The sequence below is a fragment of the Emys orbicularis genome, chromosome 2 (genome assembly GCF_028017835.1).
Source record: "Emys orbicularis isolate rEmyOrb1 chromosome 2, rEmyOrb1.hap1, whole genome shotgun sequence".
NCBI lineage: Eukaryota > Metazoa > Chordata > Testudines > Emydidae > Emys > Emys orbicularis.
In genome coordinates this window covers 123,847,793-123,867,089 of record NC_088684.1, presented here as the reverse complement: position 1 = coordinate 123,867,089, position 19,297 = coordinate 123,847,793, and the positions used below count along the sequence as shown (strand labels likewise).

The 19,297-nt window shown below is 45.0% G+C and overlaps 1 protein-coding gene across 1 annotated transcript in view; it reads left to right on the top strand.

Annotated features, from left to right (window-relative positions):
* Positions 1–19,297, top strand: part of PHLPP1 (PH domain and leucine rich repeat protein phosphatase 1) — a 251,059-nt gene that overhangs the window by 171,268 nt on the left and 60,494 nt on the right. The window contains exons 5-6 of the mRNA XM_065398984.1: positions 17,436–17,582; positions 18,157–18,387. Of these exons, the coding sequence (XP_065255056.1) occupies positions 17,436–17,582; positions 18,157–18,387 (378 nt within the window). The remainder of the gene's footprint in view (positions 1–17,435; positions 17,583–18,156; positions 18,388–19,297) is intronic.

Below are 19,297 nucleotides of genomic sequence, written 5' to 3'. Positions count from 1 at the left end.
AGCGCCCAGGACATCTCGCTGTCACTGGGTCTTGTTGATACTGTTGAACGGCGATTCTGGGCCCGTGAAACAAGCACGGAATGGTGGGACCGCATAGTGCTGCAGGTCTGGGATGAATCACAGTGGCTGCGCAACTTTCGCATGCGGAAGGGGACTTTCCTCGAACTGTGTGAGTTGCTGTCCCCTGCCCTGAAGCGAAAGGACACCCGGATGCGGGCAGCCCTGACTGTCCAGAAGCGAGTGGCCATAGCCCTCTGGAAGCTCGCAACGCCAGACAGCTACCGGTCTGTCGCTAACCAGTTTGGCGTGGGCAAGTCTACCGTGGGGGTTGCTGTTATGCAAGTAGCCAGGGCAATCGTCAAGCTACTGCTATCTAAGGTAGTGACCCTGGGAAACGTGGAGCTCATCAGAGATGGCTTTGCCGAGATGGGATTCCCAAACTGCGGTGGGGCTATAGATGGGACTCACATCCCTATCCTGGCACCGGACCACCAGGCCAGCCAGTACATCAACCGGAAGGGCTACTTTTCCATGGTGCTGCAAGCACTGGTGGACCATCGGGGACGTTTTACCAATATCTACGTTGGATGGCCTGGCAAGGTTCATGACGCTAGGGTGTTCAGGAACTCTGGTCTGTGTAGACGGCTGCAGGAGGGTCTTTACTTCCCGGACCACAAAGTAACTGTTGGGGATGTGGAGATGCCTACAGTCATCCTCGGGGACCCTGCATACCCGCTAATGCCCTGGCTCATGAAGCCCTACACTGGCGCACTGGACTCAGGGAAAGAACTATTCAACTACCGGCTCAGCAAGTGCAGAATGGTGGTGGAGTGTGCTTTTGGCCGTCTCAAGGGGAGATGGAGAAGCCTACTCACTCGCTGTGATCTCAGCGAGACCAATATCCCGATTGTGATAGCTGCTTGCTGTGTGCTCCACAATTTGTGTGAGAGCAAGGGGGAGACCTATATGTCGGGGTGGGAGGTTGAGGCAAATAGCCTGGCTTCTGATTACGTCCAGCCAGACAGCAGGGCGATTAGAAGATCACAGCGGGACGCGCTGTGCATCAGGGAGGCTTTGAAAGCCAGGTTCCTGACTGAACAGGGTCTCCAGTGACTTTTTACTTTGTGGACACAGATGCTGAACCTGCCCCCGTTTCTTTACCCAGTTACTGTTGACTATCCTTCCAAGTTACATACCCCCTTCCCCACCTTCCCAACAAATAAAATCTGTTCTGTTCTGTTAATGAACAAGGTTCTCTTTTTTACTGTTTTCGCGGGAATGTTTTAAACCGGGGACGCAGACTGTGGCGGGGGGCGGGCTTAGTGTTTTGATGCAAATGATGCTTCTAAAGTCCGGGAATGACAGGCTCCGCAGTGCTGGATTGGTTGTTTCAACGCAGCCTGCCAGCAGTCCTGGGCGGGACTGCATGTATGTGTCGGCAAAGTGACTTTCTGGAAGGGGGCGGAGGGTAACAGATCCCCCTCTGTGATCCAGGATAAGGACCGCGGTATAGGATCTCTAACTGCCCTCCCCCGCCACAAAGTCACAGATCAACCCCCTCGCACCCCAGAACAAGAAAACCGCCTCCCAGACTGACCAGGGTAACTGGTGACTGTGCTGTGTATGTGTCCTGATGCTGGACCTGCCCCCGCCTCTGTAGCCTGCTACAGGCGACTGTCCTGTCCAAGTAACAAACCCCTTCCCCCCCTTCAGACAGAATCCCCTCCAAAAGACACTCTCGGAAACAGTACTTAACAGAAACAGATGTTTTATTATGAACCGCACATTAAAAGGGGGGGGGAGGAAACTTGGACGTGGGCTATTGTGAGATGGGTAGGAAAGGACTTTTCAAACTTTGGAACGAGAGCCTTCCATTGCTGCAGCAGTGTGCAGGGGCCGACTGACAGTTTTAACGGCCCTTGCCGCCCCTCCTTCTTTGTACTTTTGGTGAGGGGGGTGTGGGACTTGGTGGCGGGGGAGGGCGGTTAGAGATAGACAGCAGCAGGGCTCTGTCCTCCTGCCTCCGGTCTTGCAGAACATCCACTATGCGCCGGAGCGTCTCCGTTTGCTCCCTCAATAGTCCAAGCAGGGTTTGAGTAGCCTGCTGGTCCTCCTGGCGCCACCTCTCCTCCCGTTCCATGACTGCTCTGTGCATTTGTGACAAGTTCTCCCTCCACTGTGTCGTCTGGGCTGCCTGCTCTCGTGAGCACTCCATAAGTTCATAAAACATGTCTTCCCGCGTCTTTCTCTTCCTTCTTCTAATCTGCGCTAGCCTCTGGGAGTGTGATGCCAGGCTGGGTTGGGAGACAGTCGCAGATGTGTCTGTGGGAATGGGAAAAAGGGAGTAAATTCCTGAGACAGATAAATGAAGTTGCTAACAAAGAACATAGTCTTTCTCTGTGAACAACACCATGCACTGGACCTTTCACATGCGCACTCAGGACAAGGTCGAATTTTCGGCCCTCGCCTTATGTGTCTGGGGTCCTGCAGTTGCGATCGGAGAAGCGTTGCAGGACACCTCTACTTCTGCCGCAGGAAAACATGGTAAGCCGTAGACTTGTGGCAGCTTAAAAATGTAATAGTAGCACTGGGCTCCTTTCGCACTGAATGCAAGGCCACTCTCTGCTGGCAGCAATCAGGGAAGCATGAGCTCTGCCCCTGTCCCACCACCTCGCGGCTGTTCCCGGGAAAGATCCCTGTATGCTGCCCCTCTGCCGCCTCCACCGCGTGGCTGTAAAGCAGTCCCAATACTAACATTCCCCTCCCTAATTTAAAGCAGGGCGTCATGTGTGACATTACACTCATGAGGATCTCGGAGACCGAGAGGGGAAGGATGCTGCGTGAGAGCATGCAGAGGCCTGGGCCGTATGCCGCCATGCTGTGCCACGCACTGATCCCCGACTACCTGATGGACTCATGGCGTGGGAACGAACAAGATCGCCCTGCCGTGGAACCTCATGCGCATGCTGGAGCGGTACCTCCAGGAGAGCTATGCCGAGCTATCCCAGGAGGACTGTCTGTCCATTCCCGGGCACATTGACCGCCTTTTCATTGAAGTTCAGCATAACGGACTACAGAGTGGAGCGTCCTGTGGTGGACTAATCATGAATATCCGGACAGTACTTGATTTTCTATACATAGTTAGGAGTAAATAGTTCACTAAGCCAACTAAATCATGAACAACAAATTACTAATATAGTTAATATTCCTGTTTTGTTATAAATAAAAGTTTCTATGTTTAAATGAGTGACTGAAAAGCCCATTCTTAACAATATAAATATTCCAGTTATGTTAAAATGAAATGTTTAGATGTTTAAAGCACTCACTGCTTGATCCTTCCCCTGATTCGGTGTCCGGGGTACCGGCTGTGGACGGTTGGTAGGGGATCTCGGTAAGGGTGATGAAGAGCTCCTGGCTGTCGGGGAAATCAGCGGTGCAAGCACTGTCGACTGCCTCGTCCTCCTCATCTCCTTCCTCATCTTCCCCGTCACCTAACATTTCCGAGGAGGAACCGGCCGTGGACAATATCCCATCCTCGGAGTCCACGGTCAGTGGTGGGGTAGTGGTGGCGGCCGCACCTAGGATGGAATGCAGTGCCTCGTAGAAACGTGATGTGTGGGGCTGGGATCCGGAGCGTCGGTTTGCCTCTTTGGTTTTTTGGTAGCCTTGTCTCAGCTCCTTGATTTTCACGCGGCACTGCGTTGCATCCCGGCTGTATCCTCTCTCTGCCATGGCTTTAGAGATCTTCTCGTAGATCTTTGCGTTCCTTCTTTTGGAGCGCAGCTCTGAAAGCACGGACTCATCGCCCCACACAGCGATGAGATCCAAGACTTGCCGATCAGTCCATGCTGGGGCCCTCTTTCTATTAGATTGCACGGCCAACTCTGCTGGAGAGCTCTGCATCGTTGCCAGTGCTGCTGAGCTCTCCACGCTGTCCAAACAGAAAATGAGATTCAAACTGGCCAGACAGGAAAAGGAATTCAAATTTTCCCGGGGCTTTTCCTGTGTGGCTGGTCAGAGCATCCGAGCTCGAAGTGCTGTCCAGAGCGTCAACAGAGTGGTGCACTGTGGGATAGCTCCCGGAGCTATTACCGTCGATTTCCATCCACACCTAGCCTAATTCGATATTGCAATTTCGAATTTAGCGCTACTCCTCTCGTTTTCGAGGAGTACAGAAGTCGAATTTAAAAGAGCTCTATATCGAACTAAGTAGCTTCCTGGTGTGGACGGGTGCAGGGTTAATTCGATGTAACGGCGCTAAATTCGATATAAGCTCCTAGTGTAGACCAGGCCTGAGAGAGAGCATGCTAGGCATTCCAGGGTTTCTGGAGTATGTCTGGAACCCTTCTTAGACCTTCCTTTCTAGTTCTTTGAAGTCTAATGCAAGTTAGTTTACTATTTCATATTATCTGTCACTCTCCCTTTCTGAATGGTTAATTGAAGAGGAATCTGTCCCTTTAAAAAAATATATATATATATATACAGTTTGTAGTCTTTGTTAATCTGCTAGTGATCTCACATCACATCCGCTGCTTGCCCTTGTCTGTGTCCTCATGATATGACTATTCAGGAATAGGAGTTGTAGAAAAGTGATGCACCGACTACTTGTGATCAATAAAAGTTCCCCCGGTACTTTTTGCAAGAGCAGAGATGTTGTTCAAGACTTCCCGGCTCATTTCCAGGGTGGGTATTTATATTCTGCCCATCTGAAATTCCCCGTATACTTTCAATTGAATAAGATTTTTTTCACTTTTTCCTTATTCAAGAGCTAGTTCTAAATTTATATGGACTTGTTTTTATTTTTGCTTGTCTCTTTGATAAAGTATTTTTCTCTTTCAGCATCAGATACCTAGTAAAATTAATTTGGATGCTCATCCCTATTTTTTTTCTTCTGCTGTTAAGCTTGTTTTAATTGTAATATCTGGACCAGTAAGTTTAAATAGCAGAGGCATATTGCCTTCAGTAACTGTTTTAGCAATATATTGAAAAATTACAGCTGAATTTCCTGAGAATAAAATATTATGCTACTTGCTGTTAGATAGGAAAAAGTAGGAGATTAAAATCTTCTCTAGTTTATTTGCACTTAATATTCCCTTTTATCTTGTAATCACATATGGTTAGTATGAAAACACATTGGTGTGCTCAACCACTAACTTAATTGGACAGCCTTTCTAATTTACATATACTTGGCAGGCTGGGATTCTGGTCAAATCTAGTTTAAATCATACGGTAAACTTTTTTCTTGACCATATTTTTTTAAAAATCATACTGCATTCTGGAATAGAGTAGTGGAGTTTTTGCTGTCCATCTTATTGAAATTCTGCATATGGTAGTTATATGCTTAATTGAATACAGTTTTTATTTTGGTTACAGTAGTAGCTGGATTATTTGCTTGTTAGCAACAGAAACTGGATGTCAAGAAAATTTGCCATAGCAAGGAAGAGTTGGAGATTGTTGAAAGCATCTTGCGCGGGGAGCTTTGTGTGTAATCATAGTCATTTGAAAAGCTTTTCTAGTATTTTTGGCACTTTTGTTATTTAAGAAGAGATTCCTGAAAGAGAAGGGTCCCTCTCCAAGCAGTCTACTTGCAGTTTAAAACACACTGGTTTCATAATTGTCAGGTTGGCAGTACCCGTCTGCAAAGAGGCACTCACCTCTTGAGTGCCTCCAATCAGCTGGGTAAGAAACTGCAGTCCTTTTTGCCCGGTGCCTCCTGCAGGCTATCGACCGACATTGGTGGGTCTTCAATTGCTTGGCCCTCTGGCTGAGTCGCAAAGTCCAAATGAACCCCTTCCAGCATATTAAGTTGTCCAACAAATAAGAAGTCTGTTTCCCTGGGCTAGGGTTTTCAGCCCCAGTTCTAGGCTCTTTAAATTCAGCCCTTTTATTCATGCTCCCTGATGAGGCATGTCCCCTTTTTGGGGTTTACACCACTTCACCTGTGGCCGGTAGGGGAACCCGGACTGCCCGCTACTCCAGATTCCAACCCAGGGACCCCTGTACACAGCAGCTACATACTGCTTGCGTGAATCCGTGAATAGCAGCGTGAATAGTGCTGCTATTTCCATGGGCCTCATCCTACGGAACCTTTTTGTTTCCAGCCCATTTCAGGGCCAGGTTTTTTCTATCTCCAGGCCAGAAAGGAGCACCTTTCATTCCTCTGGTCCCAGCCAGTAACTGACCTACTAAGGCCAGGCAGCTCCTTTTATCTGGGCCAGCAGGGCTATGATTAGCTGTTGCTAGCTCCTCTAGCTCCTTTGTTCTGAAGATAGACTTCCAGTGTGGAGATGAGTATAGATTTTCACTTTCGTCCCTTAGGATTTCCTTCTCTTTGCAAGTGAGAATAGTCTTTCCCCAAGGAAGTAGTTTGCAATAGGCTATTGCAGAAATTGAGAATTGTAAAATCCTGCTTCCTTGTAAAGTGTAAAGCACCATATAACTTCAGGTTGTTTCCTTTCACAAAATATTTATCTTTTTATGGTCTTACTGCTTTTTGTAATAGAATAAAAGCTTCTTATGCCTTGGATGTAATCCTAGTTTGATTTAGCATCTGGCTATTTGTGTGTTTTGAAAAGTGAGCCACTAAGGTTTGAAGTTGCTCTTTGTGCAATGTGCTACATTTTCTTTGTATATTCTTCAGTGAAAGATATGCTTATTAACTTTTGTCTGCATATAGAGACTTTGAAGTTCGTCTTCACGAACCCAGGCACCCTTTACTGTGTTGGATCGAGGAAAAAAAATGGCAGGATCCCTGTAGTTTAGTACAAATGCCGTAAAACTACCAAGGACTTGGGCTTAACTTTTGTTTGTTTTGTTTGTTTGCATGGGGATTTGAAAACATTTTTAGGAGGTAGGGTTATATTTGAGTTTTAGTTACTCATCCAATTAACTATGATTGTTAATTGGTTTGGTCGCCAAAACAAACTCAAATACAATCCTTACCCTAAAATTAACTAATTAATCTGTGTCTGTTCCCTGTTTTGGGATTATTTTCCCTGTCCGCTTTTGTGTGTTGTCATCCCCATTCTCAGATGCATTGGAGCCAGTATAATAACTTTGCCTTCAAAATGGAGGGGAAGAGATCTGAAGCACTCCCCTTCTTCTCAGGCATCTGGAGTGAAATCCTGGCTGTATTAAACCAATGGGAATGTTTTCATTGACTTCAGCGGGGCCAGGATATCCCTCTGCATCTGGATTATCGCTGAAAGATTGAACAGATCCACCCCCATTTAGCACAATCTTTGAGCCATCTAGTTGCAGGGAAGGGTTTTCCCACTTGGAGAGAGCTAGAGTAGCAGGGGCCTTCATAAAGCTTTGATCCCGACAATTGTGTGACTACTTTAAAGTCTTAATGGCTATACCTTAAAGGGAAAAGAGATGCTGTCTGTCTTGTATTTCTGGCTCTAGGGTAACTAATCCCTTGGGGAGGCATTAACACTATTGTCCAGGAGGATCTCAAATGACAGCTAAGAGACAGTAACTTGGATTATTAGTAGTAAGAAAGAAATTTAACAATGTAAGCTATTTGGCAAATTTTTGTAATGAGATTGCCAGCCAATGTAGCAGACCTTTGGTGTAGGGGTAGGTTCAGTTCCAATACTTACTTGCCACATCCTGCTTGACTGCTAGCTAGTGCTCTCAACGTTCTACTGGAGTTGAGGGAGGAGAAAACTTTTTTGTGGTGGTGGGGGGGCTGTCTGAAATAATGTTCGATTGTAACCATAAAATAGATACATGAAAGACTAAAGAGATCAGTGGGAATATTGTTTTCTTTCATGTTTGTTACCTTATTACACTTGGGGTATGTCTACACTATGGGATTATTCCGATTTTACAGAAACCGGTTTTTGGCAACAAATTGTATAAAGTCGAATGTATGCGGCCACACTAAGCACATTAATTCGGCGGTGTGCTTCCATGTACCGGGGCTAGTGTCGATTTCCGGAGCGTTGCACTGTGGGTAGCTAGCCCATAGTTCCGCCAGTCTCCTCCGTCCATTGGAATTCTGGGTTGAGATCCCAATGCCTGATGGGGCCAAAAACATTGTCGCGGGTGGTTCTGTGTACATCCTCCCCCTCCCTCCGGGAAAGCAACGGCAGACAACCGTTTCGCGCCTTTTTCCTGGGTGAACAGTGCAGACGCCATACCGCGGCAAGCATGGAGCCCGCTCAGGTCAAGACAGCAGGCATGAACATTGTAAACTCGTCGCGCGTTATTGTGCAGTTTATGCTGAACCAGAACCTGCAAAACCAGGCGACAAGGAGTAGGCTACGGCAGTGCGGCCACGAGAGTGATGAAGACATGGACATGGAATTCTATCAAACCGCGGGCCCCAGCGCTTTGGAGATCATGCTGTTAATGGGGTAGGTTCATGCCGTGGAACGCCGATTCTGGGCCCGGGAAACAAGCACAGACTGGTGGGACCGCATAGTGTTGCAGGTGTGGGACGATTCCCAGTGGCTGCGAAACTTTCGCATGCGTAAGGGCACTTTCATGGAACTTTGTGACTTGCTTTCCCCTGCCCTGAAGCGCCAGAATACCAAGATGAGAGCAGCCCCCACAGTTGAGAAGCGAGTGGCAATAGCCCTGTGGAAGCTTGCAACGCCAGACAGCTACCGGTCAGTCGGGAATCAATTTGGAGTGGGCAAATCTACTGTGGGGGCTGCTGTGTTGCAAGTAGCCAAAGCAATCACTGAGCTGCTGCTATCAAAGGTAGTGACTCTGGGAAACATGCAGGTCATAGTGGATGGCTTTGCTGCAATGGGATTCCCTAGCTCTGGTGGGACGATAGATGGAACCCACATCCCTATCTTGGCAGCGGAGCACCAGGGCAGCCAGTATGTAAACCGCAAGGGGTACTTTTCAATGGTGCTGCAAGCACTGGTGGATGACAAGGGACGTTTCACCAACATCAACGTGGGATGGCCGGGAAGGGTTCATGACGCTCGCGTCTTCAGGAACACTACTCTGTTTAAACGGCTGCAGGAAGGGACTTACTTCCCAGACCAGAAAATAACCGCTGGGGATGTTGAAATGCCTATAGTTGTCCTTGGGGACCCAGCCTACCCCTTAATGCCATGGCTCATGAAGCCATACACAGGCAGCCTGGACAGTAGTCAGGACCTGTTCAACTACAGGCTGAGCAAGTGCAGAATGGTGGTAGAATGTGCATTTGGACGTTTAAAAGGTCGCTGGCGCGCTTGACTCGCTCAGACCTCAGCCAAACTAATATTCCCATTGTTATTGCTGCTTGCTGTGTGCGCCACAATCTCTGTGAGAGTAAGGGGGAGACCTTTATGGGGGGGTGGGAGGCTGAGGCAAATCGCCTGGCCACTGATTACACGCAGCCAGACACCAGGGCGATTAGAAGAGCACACCAGGAAGCGCTGCGCATCAGAGAAGCTTTTAAAACCAGTTTCATGACTGGCCAGGCTACGGTGTGAAAGTTCTGTTTGTTTCTCCTTGATGAAAACCCACCCCCTTGATTGACTCGTTCTCTGTAAGCAACCCACTCTCCCCCTTCGATCCCAGCTTGCTTTCAAAGGAAATAAAGTCACTATCGTTTAAAAATCATGCATTCTTTATTAATTGATTATAAAAAGAGGGAGAGAACTGACAAGGTAGCCCGGGTGTGGTTTGGGAGGAGGATAGGAGGGAAGGAAAAGGCCACTAAAAAAGTTCAATATAATGACAGCCTTTTGGCTGTGCTGTCCACTGGGGTGGAGTGGGAGGGTGCACGGAGCCTCCCCCCCCCGCGTTCTTACACGTCTGGGTGAGGAGGCTGTGGAGCATGGTGACGGGGGAGGGAGGTTATACAGTGGCTGCAGCGGCATTCTGTCCTCCTGCTGCCGTTCCTGAAGCTCCACCAGATGCCGGAGCATGTCCGTTTGCTCACGCAGCAGCCCCAGCATTGCAGCCTGCCACATCTCATCTCGAGTGTCCCTCATGGCCTCACGTTCACTGGCATCTTTCCTATACTTTGATACCGTGTCCTTCCACTCATTCAGATGAGCTCTTTCATTGCGGGTGGATTCCATGATTTCCGAGAACATTTCGTCTCACGTCCCTTTTTTTTTCGACGCCTTATCTGAGATAGCCTTCGGGACAGAGGAGGGAGGCTTGAAAAATTTGCAGCTGTGGGAGGGAGGGAAAAAAAGGGAGAGAAGTATTTAAAAAGATACATTTTACAGAACAATGCTTATACTATTTCACAGTGAACAACACTATTCACATTACGTGTGATTTCGGTACAAGGTCGCATTTTGCATCTTAATATTGAGTGCCTGCGGCTTTGGTGTTAGAGAGCACAGACGCAGGTCCGGGCAACAGAATTCGGCTTGCATGCGGCCATGGTAAGCCATTGTCTTTCGGCTTCTGCAGCTTTCCTACAAGCAGCACCCTCCTTTCCCACATATCAAGCAAAGCCCGTTGAGTGCTGCGGTTTTCCTGTTAACGTGCAGCAGCAGAAACCAATCTAATCCCCTCCCCCCCCATCCAATTCTCTGGGATGATCGCTTTATCCCTCCCCCCCCGCGTGGCTGGTATCAGGGAAGATTCCCCCCCGCGCCCTCCCCCTCCGTTTGGCTAACTGCAGGGAAGGATTTCTTTTCAGCCACAGGCAAACAGCCCAGTAGGAACGGCCACCTCGGTCCTTTTAATTAAATTCCCATATTTCAACCAGGTTACCATGAACGATATCACTCTCCTGAGGTTAACACAGCAAGAAAAAGAACGGATGTTGCTTGAATGCCAGCAAACACCGGGACCATACACTGCCAGGCTTTGTCATGCAATGATACCAGATTACTTGCTACTAGCATGGCGTGGTCAAGTGTCCTACCATGGAGGACGGAATAAGGCTGCACTGCCAAGAAACCTTGTGGGAAGGCTTTTGGAGTACCTCCAGGAGAGCTTCATGGAGCTGTCCCTGGAGGATTTCCACTCCATCCCCAGTCACGTTAACAGACTTTTCCAGTAGCTGCACTGGCCGCAAATGCATCCCATGTCCTCAGGGCAAATTAATCATTAAAAAACGCTTGCTTTTAAACCATGTTTTATATTTACAAAGGTACACTCACCGGAGGTCCCTTCCATGGTCTCATTGTCTGGGGGTTGGGAGGGTGCTTCAGTCAGGCTGAGAAAAAGATCCTGGCTGTTGGGGAGAACGGAGTGTTGTGTGCTCTCCGCAAGCTCGTCGTCCTCCTCCTCCTCCTCTTCCCCGTCCGCAGAATCCTCAGACATGGCTGAGATTACCCCCACCTCGGAATCCACGGTCAGAGGTGGGGTAGTGGTGGCGGCCCCCCCCTAGAATTGCATGCAGCTCAGCGTAGAAGCGGCATGTCTGCGGCTCTGACCCGGAGCGACCGTTTGCCTCCTTTATTTTTTGATAGGCTTGTCTGAGCTCCTTAACTTTCACGCGGCACTGTAGTGAGTCCCTATTGTGGCCTCTCTCCATCATGCCCTTGGAGATTTTTTCAAATGTTTTGGCATTTTGTCTTTTGGAACGTAGTTCTGCTAGCACTGAATCCTCTCCCCATATAGCGATCAGATCCAGTACCTCCAGTACGGTCCTTGCTGGTGCTCTTTTTTGATTCTAGGACTGCATGGTTACCTGTGCTGATGAGCTCTGCATGGTCACCTGTGCTCTGCACGCTGTGCAAACAGGAAATGTAATTCAAAAGTTCGCGGGGCTTTTCCGGTCTACCTTTTCCTGTCTACCTGGCCAGTGCATCCGAGTTCAGATAGCTGTCCAGAGAGGTCACAATGATGCACTGTGGGATAGCTCCCGGAGGCCAATACCGTCGAATTGCGGCCACACTAACCCTAATCCGAAATGGCAATACCGATTTCAGCGCTACTCCCCTTGTCGGGGAGGAGTACAGATATCGATATTAAGAGCCCTTTATTTCGAAGTAAAGGGCTTCGTTGTGTGGACGGGTGCAGGGTTAATTCGGTTTAACGCTGCTAAATTCGAGATAAACTCCTAGTGTAGACCAGGCCTAGGTATCCTGGTCGGATATAGTAAAAATCACCTTTTGTATAAACACTTTTGATAAGAATCAGACAAACTGGTTATGTCAGGTCAACTTCTATAGCTTTGCTTGACTAACAGCACATAGCCAGCTTTACTGTAACACTTATTTCAAACATACTGGAACACAAATGCTATGTAGTATAATCAATATTCCTTTTTTGTGCACTTCAAGTGGATCAGAATCCTAAAGTTAGAAACCATGATAAACGTGCACATATTACTGTGATAGAGAACTTGGCTTATTGATCTCCCTCTCCCCCCCCCCCCCCGCCCCCCGCCCACTTTCATATATGTCAAACTAGTCTCTCCTAAATTGGCAGCTTCAAGAACAAATAATGTGGACGTTATTTGGCTCAATTATAACAGTTAGTGTTCAATCATATTGCATGTTCAAAGACCAGGGTTGACATGTCAGCATTTTGCTCTAGCTTAAAGTTAGGACTCTTTTTGGTCAGGGAAATTATAGAAGGCTCAGAATCAAGTTTTCTGATCTTGGTGTGTTCAGGAGAGGAAGGAAGCACAATTCTACAAGTGGCTTTTTTTTGAAGAATGGCAAAGGTCTAGAGACAGGAGGGAGGAAATGACATATCTTGAATTATGGAGTCAGTGTGTCATCAAGTAGTTAACAAATGATGTATATTGTGGAGTTTTCTTCCTACCAAGGAATGCTGCAAAGGCATGAATGTTGCTTGTCACCACTTTTCTAGTTAATACTGTCAGCACAATGTAATGATTTAGGAGAAAGGGAAACAGTGGATATTTAATTCTTTAAAGCCTGATTCCTTGTGCAAACTCATCAGCAGAGAATTGTAGTCAGTTACATACCTTCATGGTATCCTACTTGTATCAGAGACAATGTAGGTTAATGGCATAATTCTCTAAATATAAAAAACAGTGGAAGCAAAGTCAGTATTTCAGATCAGTTCATTTTTGGCAATGCTCCATAATAACAGAAACACCCTAGACCATTAGGGATTCATGCTGTTAATAATTAATGTGAAGCAGGTGACTAAGATGTGAGCTTGACTTACTATCTTAATTCTCTGAGCAACTGCCCACCAGCCTTCATTACTAATATATCTGCTGGATAATTTACACTGCTGTATGAAAAACGTAGCTTTGGCATCTTGGAACTGAGAGAACACACAGAGAAGGAAATAAACAACACCCTCTGCTTATCTTAAATTACCCTCTAATGTGGGGGGATAATTCCAAGTGTACAGTCCTTCCTTCCAACTTTTCTTTAAATGTAATTTAGCAATCATTATTATTTTCTGTGTGATGTTTGAAACATACTCAAGAAGCAGTTTAAGTATCTACCAGCTGATAATTTCATGTTATTCAAAGAGCACTACTTTTTTGTGTTTTGAATCTCCTCTTGTAAGTCTTCAAGCTGGCAAAACACTGAGGCCATAGCCTATGTGCTGATTATTAAACTGGCTAATTTTCTTACGGCTGATTTAAAAAAAATTAATTTGTTTTAGAGTTTCTCCATGGATGTAGATGTATTGACTGTCACTTTCTCTCTTCTGCCCTCCATCTCCCCTCTTTTTTACTTATTTGCATAAGTATTGCAAATGGAAGTTACTTTGAAATATTATTTCTGTGTAAGTCTGGGTCCATTATGCATCACACTCATGTTAGTGTTTGCTGCAATCTAGTCTGAGGGGAAAGTAACAATGAAGTTTGATCACTGAGATGTAATCCGTTAACTGATTTTCTTCCTTACATCATAACACTTTCCTGTTGATCAGCGAGAGGTGTGAAATGAAGCTGACAAGTGGAAAGCTTACCCTGGTGAACGAAGGACCTCAACCATCTATTTCTCAGAAAACTGGGTGACTAGGCAAAAAGGCAAATGAAATTCAATGTTGATAAGTACAAAGTAATGCAAGTTAAAAAAACATAATCCCAACTATACATACAAAACTGAGGTCTAAATTAGCTGTTACCACTCAAAAGAAATCTTGAAGGAGTCGTGGATAGTTCTCTGGAAACCTCACTCAGTGTGCAGCGGCAGTCCAAGCTAACACTGTTAGGAACCATTAAGAAAGGGGGGGAGAGAGAGAGAGAGAATATCATGACACTATATAAATCAATGGTATACCCACACCTTAAATACTGCATGCAATGCTGGTCACCCCATCTCAAAAAACTGGAAAAAGTTTTGAGAAGGACAACAAAAATGATTAGGGCTATTGAAAGCTTCCATATGAGGAGAAAGTAAAAGGACTGGGACTGTTCATCTTGGAATAGAGGCAATATGATAGAGGTCTATACAATCATGAATGGGGTAGAGAAAGTAAATAAGGAGGTGTTGTTTACTCCTTCCCATAACACAAGTACCAGGGGTCACCTATTAAAATTAATAGGCAGCAGTTTTAAAATAAACATAAGAAAGTACTTCTTCATACAAACCACAGTCAATCTGTGAAACTCATTGTCAGTGGATGTTGTGAAGACCAGAAGTATACCTAGATTCAACAAAGAATTAGCCAAGTTCCTGGAGGATAGGTCCATCAATGGCTATTAGCCAGATGGTCAGGAACACAACCTCATGCTCTGGGTATCCCCAAGTCTCTCCCTGCCTGAAGCTGGGACTGGATGATGGGGATGGATTACTTGGTAATTGCCCTGTTCTATTCATTCCCTCTGAAGCATCTTGAACTGGCTACTTTCGTAAGACAGGATATAGTGCCAGAGGTACCATTGGTCTGACCCAGTATTGCCATTGTCATTGAAGTCTCTGTAAATGTTACACATCTTCACTGTCTCAGCTTCCAGTGACCTAGACCTCCCCTCTTTAATATATCTACAGTCTAACTACAGTCTGAAGGCATTATTTATAGCTTGATGGGGGAGAAGTTTTCATCAGTGGCTGCATATTCTGTGTTAGTCAACAATAACATCATTGCAGCACATGCAAGCTGGCTAATTGGATTGTTCCCTATCTTTTTAAAATCTTTTTGTAGTTTTTATTTTCTAACACTTTGATTGCTTTGCTTGTACTAACTTTCTAATTGGAGAACAAATCATTTTAGGATATTAATGCATCTGGGCAGTCCCCGGGCTGCAGACTTTTAAAGGCATGCTTTTAGAGCTCTTTTTTGTCTATACCATTAGTGTCAGTAGGTGTGGTACCATTTTCACTGACTTTATATAAGAACACAAAGGAACTGAAATTTAGTGATGGGAAAATGAAGTCTGAATAAAATGCATTAGTTAGCCATGCCAGAAAAGAGCTTCCTCTCATCCATTGGCTCTGACACAGATCTTTTCATTCATCCAGTTAGTTGCCTTTAGGCACTCCTCCCATTGGTTGTTAGGCAACCATAACAATGTTGCTGCACATGCAGGCTGTGTAATTGGATTGTCCTCTAGCTTTTTTTTAACCAGTCCTTTTTTTGCATTTTTAACTTTTTAAACAAGATGAGTATAGGCTGCATATGCAAGTTTTCCGCTGAGGAGATATGAGACACCTAAGATTTTAGGAATCCCATGACACGTGTCAGGAGGATAAAATTATGAAATCAGTATAATTGCAGACATCCTTGTAGATATGCCGAATTGAGATTTTAAGGAAGTGCTTCTTCCATTACCAAAAGTGTTGCTAAATTTCAGTTTACTGTAATGAATGTTCCTTTTCAGTTCAAATTAACATAAAAATCTTTTAAGAATTTTCCAGTTGAGAGATGAAGTCTGCACAGATGAACAAAACTGAGCCATGCAGCATAGGTTTTTTCAGTTCAAAGGGCGTATGCAGAGGGAATCATGCACCTGATAACTGATGCTGATAACTATATGGGCGATCCTCTAGCATGAAGCATGTTAGAATACAGTAGTATTTCAGTGCAAGATCAAATGCCATAGAAGACCTTGTTAAAAGTAAAATCTACCATACGATTCTGACAGGGTTGGGGTGAATCTACTGTGCTCTGATGCACTTGTAGAAAATGTATTTAGTGTTTCACTCTGGGTTCTCTCTTATGCCTATATACCAAATGGTGCGTTGACATCAAGGGAACCAACAAACTTTCAGTGGCCCACTTAAGTGTCTTTAACTGAGCGTACAAATCTGTGTATGACACCCAGAAAGTACAAACCTGAAATGCACACCAGCAGCATTCAAATAATCAAACTGTGAGGTTGCACTCTGTGATTTTATGAAAATATGCTAATGAGTGTGAATATAATGTAACTGGAAAATGTTTCATGCAGAAGGTCTCTTGTAAGGTATCCATTACAAAGCTTATAATCTACTGAGTGTGGTCATCCTATTTGTATAAATGTATCACTCTTGTATCTGAAACTAGAAATATGAAATATAACTCTGAGGTCCTATTGTATTTATGCAAAGTGTGGGCCATTAATGGTGGTTTGGAATCTTGATGGCTCCCATCAACCAGGACAATTGACACTGGATGGCTCTGTTTGCTTGCAGGCCTTCCTGTGAGTCAGGCTGGGAGGAATGAGGGCTTGGAGTTTTACAGTGACGTGATCATGTCACCTGAACTGGAATCCATCTTTAACCTGGTGCTTTTCCATACAGAAGGAGGGGTGGGAACCCAGAGAGGGACAAAGGATTCCCACCTTGTGCAAAAGATATATAAAGGGGTGGAACAGAACAAAGGGGGCTGCAATCATGAGAAATCCCCTAGCTACCATCTGAGCTGGAACAAGCACTGTACCAGGGGAAAGTATTGTGTCCAGACTAGGAAGGCATCCAGTCTGTGATAGAAGCTTATTGAAACATCTGAGGGTGAGATTTTATCTGTATCCAGTTTTTCTTACTGTACTAGGTTTAGACTTGAGTGTTTTATTTTATTTTGCTTGGTAATTCACTTTGTTCTGTCTGTTATTACTTGAAACCACTTAAATCCTATTTTTTGTATTTAATAAAATCACTTTTTACTTATTAATTAATCCTGAGTATGTATTAATGCCTGGAGGGGCAAACAGCTGTGCATATCTCTCTCTGTGTTATAGAGGGCGAACAATTTGAGTTTATCCTGTATAAGTTTTATACAAGGTAAAACGGATTTATTTGCGGTTTGGACCCCATTGGGAGCTGGGCATCTGAGTGTTGGAGACAGGAATGCTTCTTAAGCTGTTTTCAGTTAAGTCTGCAGCTGTTGGGGGAAGTGGTTCAGACCTGGGTCTGTGTTTGTGTAGCAGGCTAACATGTCTGGCTCAAACCAGGCAGGGTTCTGAAGTCCCAAGCTGTCAGGGAAAACTGGCTTACAGGTAGTCCCAGCACATCAGTTAGCAGGCCCAAGGGGGTTTCTGTGATCCAACCCGTCACACAAACGTACATTATATTTCAGTTACTACAAGGCAACTGTAGTAACTTGGTGCATATTCCATTTCCTTAAAGTGTGTTTTCCTCTGTTTCTTCTTATAGGTTCACAAAGTTGAAGAGCCTTAACCTTTCCAATAATCATTTAGGAGACTTCCCATTGGCAGTTTGCAGTATTCCAACCCTGACTGAACTCAATGTGTCCTGTAATGCCCTCCGAAGCATTCCAGCAGCTGTAGGCGATATGCACAAGTACGTATTTTTAAACTTAGTACACATGCTCAGTGGGATCCTATTGGTATACACAATAGAAGATTGTGACCCCCCCCCCCCCCATGCATGTCTTACTATATGTATGTATACACTCTCTCACTTACTGGACTGTTTGTCACAGAGGGCTTGCTTTTATGCTCGTGTTGAGCAATCAGGAACAGCAGGTGGGGGAAGGGTCTTCTGTGTTTGTAGCTTTTCTATTCCCAATATAATTTTAAAAATAGCCTTATTAATATTGGGAAGACAAATTTAAAATCCATTTCTTGTAGAAACAAAGCTAATTGTGTAAGATGTATAAAGAAGGCTGTAGTACGTGCAAGAGAAGTGGGAATTCTGGAAACCTTTGAAGATGTGACACCGCTATGGTCCACAGTGCAGAATTAGCAGGGCTTGTAAGATTTTTGTCGTATTTTTTGCAGACCTACGTTATGCTTATCTTTAAACTTTTTCCTCATTAGTCCATTTTCTGCAACTTTAGTTGCCATGATTTGTGCTGAATATGTGTTCAGAACCAGGAAATGTAGTTTAAACGGTCATTTCATTTTTTCCCTAGTTTGCAGACGTTTTTGTTGGATGGTAACTTTCTCCAGTCCCTTCCTGCTGAATTGGAGAGTATACGTCAGCTCAGCTATCTGAGTCTTTCCTTCAATGAATTCACTGACATTCCAGGGGTACTAGAGAAGCTGACTGTCATGGATAAACTTTGTATGTCTGGAAACTGTATGGAGACCCTCAACCTACAGACTTTAAGAAGAATGCCTCATATTAAACATGTGGATCTAAGGTAAACACTTGAGGGGAAAATAAGCAAACCTGAATTATTGGTGTAGAAGTTACTTTCTTACATGGTGATAGTTGGCCCTGGGTGTAATGCTGTTTATATTAGTTCATCTTACCACGTTTCAGATCATACTATACAAACTCACACTGCTTGTGATGACTAGAATTCTTTTGGGAAAAGGTAGGGGTTAGGGAAATGAAGGATTTAATGTTTAAAAAAAAATCTAAATTTAAAAAAAAAAAAAAAAAAAACCACCTTGCAATATCACCGACAGGCTCAACCAGGTCAGGGTTTCATTGTTCAAGTAGTGTATAAACATACAATAAATGATAGTCCTCTGTCTGAAGGAGCTTACAACTTAAAAGACAAAAAATAACAGATGGACTAAACAAACAAGTGGACAGTAAAGGGGAGAGACCAAGGAACAAAAATATGATTCTGCACAGATTAGTTATCTGGACAATACCTAGCGAAATTTACCATGTGTAATATTTTATTGATGATCTCAGCAGTGTGTTGACAAGTCATCTATATAAACAACTGTGGTGGGGCTCCCCTCCCTGCTAGGTTGTTTCAAATTCTTATAACCGTTGGGGAAGCATGAATTCACCCAGGAATCACTCCAGTGCACAGCTCTCTCCGAATGCCTTTATTAGCATGAACAGAATCCCAGTGTAATTAAATAGACAGTCATTAGGAGTATGACATAAATCCAAAATGGCTAAAAGGAAGTCTCCCTTCATCACAAACAGTCTCAGGGCTCAGGGCCCCTCGGAGCCTCGGCCTCGGTCATGGATTAAGTCATCTCCTTCCCTTTGTATAGTAGCCAATTCTTACCGCATGCTTAGATTGCTCATTAGGCCAATCCCTGAGCCCCAAGTTCAGACTTTTGGCCTGCTGTTCTTTTAGTGGT